Source organism: Pygoscelis adeliae, unplaced genomic scaffold (assembly GCF_000699105.1).
Source record: "Pygoscelis adeliae isolate BGI_AS28 unplaced genomic scaffold, ASM69910v1 Scaffold268, whole genome shotgun sequence".
In the NCBI taxonomy this organism is placed as follows: Eukaryota; Metazoa; Chordata; class Aves; order Sphenisciformes; family Spheniscidae; genus Pygoscelis; species Pygoscelis adeliae.
In genome coordinates this window covers 903,145-908,267 of record NW_008825262.1, presented here as the reverse complement: position 1 = coordinate 908,267, position 5,123 = coordinate 903,145, and the positions used below count along the sequence as shown (strand labels likewise).

At 46.9% G+C, this 5,123-nt stretch overlaps 1 protein-coding gene across 2 annotated transcripts in view; it reads left to right on the top strand.

Moving 5' to 3' along the window:
* The window catches only part of DIXDC1 (DIX domain containing 1), a 36,140-nt gene extending 31,706 nt beyond the window's left edge, over positions 1 to 4,434 (top strand). For both annotated transcript variants that reach the window (XM_009329535.1, XM_009329536.1), the window contains 6 exons: positions 319 to 405; positions 571 to 732; positions 860 to 926; positions 2,513 to 2,621; positions 3,179 to 3,287; positions 4,233 to 4,434. In XM_009329535.1, coding sequence (XP_009327810.1) covers positions 319 to 405; positions 571 to 732; positions 860 to 926; positions 2,513 to 2,621; positions 3,179 to 3,287; positions 4,233 to 4,313 — 615 coding nt within the window. In that variant the 3' untranslated portion in view covers positions 4,314 to 4,434. The remainder of the gene's footprint in view (positions 1 to 318; positions 406 to 570; positions 733 to 859; positions 927 to 2,512; positions 2,622 to 3,178; positions 3,288 to 4,232) is intronic.
* The last annotated feature ends 689 nt before the right edge of the window (positions 4,435 to 5,123 follow it).

The following is a 5,123-nucleotide window of genomic DNA, read 5'->3' as shown; positions in this document are numbered from 1 at the left end:
AATATCTGTCCCTGCACAGTGCCACTTGAACACTGATTGTGCTCAGTAGAGCTTGCAGAGCCCTCTGTGATGTAGCAGCAAGCCTCTTCCTGTCTCTGCCTCTTTCTCCACCTGTATGAGGGGAATCACGTTTGTGCTCTGACCTATAGGACTGCTTGCCACACTCCTTAGTGAGTGTATTTACCTGGTAGAAGATGGGAGTTATGTCACTGATGTGGAAAACTTTCACGCCCTCTCATCATTTTGAAGTTCTCAAATTGGGATCTTTGGGGGGGTCCTAACACATTCCTAGTGGCACATGCATCTTCCCCTGAACAGGTGATGGCTTACAGCGGTCATAGTGGTCAGAGCAATGGCTTCCTCCAGACAGCAGGAAAAGGAGCTGCTCCCACAGCCCACCGAGGGGTAAGTGCACCTAAGGAATATTTTCCCAGCCAGATGCAGATGAGGGCTCCAGATATCCTGGAAGCTATTATCTTGTCAAGAGAGATTTTCCTCTAAGACCTGTGGCTTTAGATGGGAGGAAAGCAGTCTGCAGTTAGTCTGACTGACTTGTGGTCTCTTGGGCAGACAAATGACCTGCAGCTGGTTCGTGATGCCCTTCGCAGCCTCAGGAACAGTTTCAGTGGCCATGATCCACAGCATCACACCATTGATAGCCTGGAGCAGGGCATCTCCAGCCTGATGGAACGGCTGTACCGCATGGAAACACAGAAGAGGCAAGAGAGAAGGGTAAAGGCTTCCTAAGGCACTTGGCTCTTAACTTCTGCCCCTCACACACAACCCAGAGCTAAGCAGCAATGAGAGCTCCAACTGGGAAGTGACGTTTTGTTCTTACTCTTTTGGCTTTGCATCCTAGATCCGGGGGAAATCACCAGCAAGCAGAGCAACAAATGAGTGTAGAGACTCCTGGCCTCCCAAATCCAGTAAGTGCCTTTCAGTTCCTGCCCTCCCACTACCAAATTAATTGCTCAGGTTTCCTGGCCACAGTCCAGGGCATAGCATCCCCTTGGGAATCTGCCACCTCCAGCTTCTTATTCCCTTTACCAGAGCTCACTTTCCTCCCTTCAGTCATTTGCTGTACAGATTAGACTTCACTGCAAAGGAAAGGGGGCAGAGACAATCTATGGCTGCTTGTTAGTAAAGCACCATACAGTGGGAGTCTGGGCCACTTCGGTAGCACTGCAGTATAAATAACTATGGTAAACAATCACCCCTGGGATGAGTGGGAAATGTGATGTTATTTCAGCTTTCCTGCTGGTTTGCACCATCTAGTGGACACAGATAACTACAGTTGCCTCTTCCCCTGCTCCCCCCTCAGTGTCTAGCTCCTTTCATATACACATAACAGCACCGTCCTTTCTGACATCATGTTTCCTGGCTCCAGCTGCAGCAGCTCCACGTTTGCTTTTCATCATGAAGGCTGTTTTTTCCAATGTTGGTTGTAAATGTCACCTAGAAAGTCTGAGGTTGTAGGGGACTGTAGGTACTGGGGAAAGACAGAGGCCCTCACCTTTCAGCTGCATTGTAGTGTCCAGCAGCAGGGTATCCTGGAGGTGCAAGATGTGGAGGAAGGTAGGAGAGGAACTCAGAAGCCTGAAGTGGGTTGTGGGGAGGATTTGCTGGCTTCTCCCTCCTCTCCCATAAACTGCAGTTTTTAGAGCAGCCAGTGTCATGTGTTCTCTGCGTGCAAACTGTACCTCTCCCTTTTTGCAGACTCCATCCCCCTCCACTGCAGCAGGAAATTTGAGTTGAGCAGCCACAAACATAGAATGTCTTGGGCATAAAGAGCTCTAAGAGGTGGCTCCAAAGACTTGCTAAATTAGAAAGCCTTTGAATGGGTGTCCATAATGTTTTCTGCATGCTAGGAATCTTAAAACTGTAGAGTGACTCAGTGTGAACCTTCCTCTGCTTCAGCTTTTGGCACAGCACATTGCAGGGAAGCACGAAACAAGGCAGTAGCCAGAGAGAGAGAAACACAAATGAGCAAAGAAAAATCCATGCACAAACACCCATCCTGGCCAACTAGAATGGGAATATGGGGAGGAGACAGATAACCTTCTGCCTTGATGACGATCAGTCATTTCATCCTGCTCTACCCATCTGCAAGTGAAGGCAAGTGATAATGTAGCTATACTGGATGGGGTACTGTTCAGTCATTTTCTCTTCCAGAAAGGTTCTCCTGTCACTGCTGAGGTAGTGAATAGAGTATCTGTGGAGTAGATGGTGGCAGCAAGCCCCTCTGTGGATGGGACAGTAATCCTGGAGGACAGTGCTAGGCAAATCTTCCATGCTAATACCACAGTTGGATGCACCTTGTAATACAAAGTTTTCCAGTAAGCAGGGGCATAGCTGGCCCTTCCCAACAGGGATGATTAGTAACCCTCCTAAGAATCTCTTCCCATCACCATGTTCTCTGCTGTGATGGCAAATTTGCTGAGACCACCCCTTTTGTCTCCTGTTGTGGCAGGAGACAGGCTGTTCCCCAATGATTGTGCTCTTTTCTTTGCAGAACTGCCTCATTCTCACAGCACACCCGTGATGAGCACCAGTGCCTGCACCAAAGTGTTATACTTCACTGACCGCTCCCTCACACCTTTCATGGTCAACATACCAAAGAGGTGAGGACTGGCTTTGCCTTCCTGACACTGATGTGGGAGGTGCTCGTTTCCCTTAATGCATTAGTCTGATCTCTTCTGGGTACGGTCACCACTAGCACAGGTTTGCTGTGCATTAACTTGAGCATTGGATTTCATACCATTGTCTGGGGAAGATTGCCTAAAGCAGTCTCCGAGCTGATGCATTTGATTTAGAGCCCTAAGAGATTCACCTCTTTTTTATCAATTTCCAAGAGCAAGAGAAAGCAGCCAAGCAGTTCTATTGTGGCACGTAGTGCAGGACACTCCTGTCAAAACAACTATGGTTGTCAAAGCAAAAGGGAAAGTGAAAAAGGCAGTTTTGAGGTGGTTCTTAGTAAATCAGAAGGCAATTCTTCCTCTGAAGAAGACCTTGGAATTGACAGATGTGTTCCTGGAGGGGCACACTCTTCACATCCCTGTGGCCAGGGTGCCACATGCCTAGCTAGACTTGTGCTGTGGCTCTGCATGTCATGTAGTAACACTTGAGCTAAATCTGGTAATGGTGTGCCATGGGATAGTGCCAAACTCTTCCCTTGCAGGTTAGGGGAAGTGACTCTGAAGGATTTTAAGGTAGCTATTGATCGTGAAGGAACCCACCGGTACCACTTCAAAGCCCTGGATCCAGAGTTTGGCACAGTCAAGGAGGAGGTAAGTGTGGAATTTAGCTATATCAGCCACTTTGTGTTCAGTGTTACCACACAACCCTGGAGACTGTGGTCACCCCACTTCTAAACTAATGAAATCTTTGAACTTGCCCCCGAACAGACTGTCTATTTTCACAACTATAGATTAAGCTCCTCTTGTAAGGTGCTAAAATGGGATGTTTTCATCCCCAGCCAGAGCAATTATATGAATGTGATTGCAATTGCCTGGGGGTTACAGAGCCCCTTGGGCAAAGAGCTGGCTATTGGCAAAGACAGTCTGTGACACAGCACTGCTCAGGGGATACCGGGCAAAAACCCAGACTACACTTCTAGCCCTTCAAGTGGCTTTATAAAACCTGTTGCAATGAGAGACCCTTCAAGCAAATGTGGTTTATTCAAAATACATTCTCCTGCTTTTTTTTAAAGGTTTTTCAGAGATAACTCTGTTTATGGCATCTTTTCCTCTGTGTACTGCACTACAGCCCTGTTTATGCTCAGGCTGATGTTGGTGTGGATTGGATTCATTAAAGGTTATTGGGATAGTTCCTGTTTCACAAATTAAGACAAGTGCAAAGGGTTACACTCTCTGGGAACAGTCAGCTGACCAGGCAGCCATTCTGCAGAAACAGCTGCAGAATGTTGCTGCAGCAACAAGATTGTAGTCTAGATCAGAAAAGGCATGTTTCCTGTCTTTATTTTACCTTTCTTGTCAAAAACATGCCAATAATAATCTTGATGGTTACTGGTTAAAGAAGGGGCCTAATCTGTTTTTTACCTAAAACCTGAAAAGATTACTCGGACGTGAATGATGGATGAGGTATATTTTCTCTGGGCTGTGTAGTGAAATCTGAGCTAGGATCTCTGACTTGATGCCAGCCTCTTATGCTACTCACACTGTAGAAGAGTGGTATCCAGACTCCAGACATGACTGGACTCCCTTTTTTTGTAGGTATTCCATGATGATGACATCATTCCTGGTTGGGAGGGGAAAATTGTGGCCTGGGTGGAAGAAGACCATGGAGAGAATTAATCAAGCTTTTAAGTCTTGTCACTATGGAAACCTGTAACTGGCTGCTGAGCTCAAAGAATGACCAAAAAGCATGTGTGCTGGAAGGAGTCCAATTCAAGCTGCCAAAAAAGAGGGCTTCTCTGCAAACAATGGGTAGTGAATGTTGTGTGCATGGACGCCTGGCATCTGACTTTCCATGGCCAAATGCAGACAGTGTTCTGAGACTGAATTGACAGGACTCTGGGAAAGAAACACCTTGCTTTGTCCTGTCAACTAAAACCTGAAGGCCTTAATGATGCATTGCTCCCTTCCACTGCTTCTCCATTCCTGCAATATGTGCTGCAGACTGTGATCTAGGCATTTCAAGTCTGGTTTCTTGTACATAGTATTACATAAATCTGCACTGATGGTAAAAATGCGAAGCTTTGCCTTCTTGAGTCAGAAGAAGCTGTGAGATTATGCAAGCCGAAGGTTTGACCAGCTTTGGTCATGGACTTGCACATGCTGCAGGAGCAGAGGGAACTTTCTGGACATTCCAGAATGAGAGTATAAAAATCTGACCTGGGGAGGGAAGACAGTCTTCTGGAGGTTTTACACATGGTCTAAAGCAAAGATCACCAGCTTGGCAAAGCATCCTTTCTCCCAAACTCAGGCTTCCATTTCCTAGCCCTGCTTTTCCCACTTGCTCTCCAAAGCTGTACTCACTTCTGAGGCGCTCTGGGTTTGCTTTGTCGCCATGGGGACTGTGGGATCTCGGTGCTTGCTTATTTGCTGAAGGATTTCATTTGTGGGGGAGCTGGAATCAGCTGCTTCCCTGAGGTACTTATAACC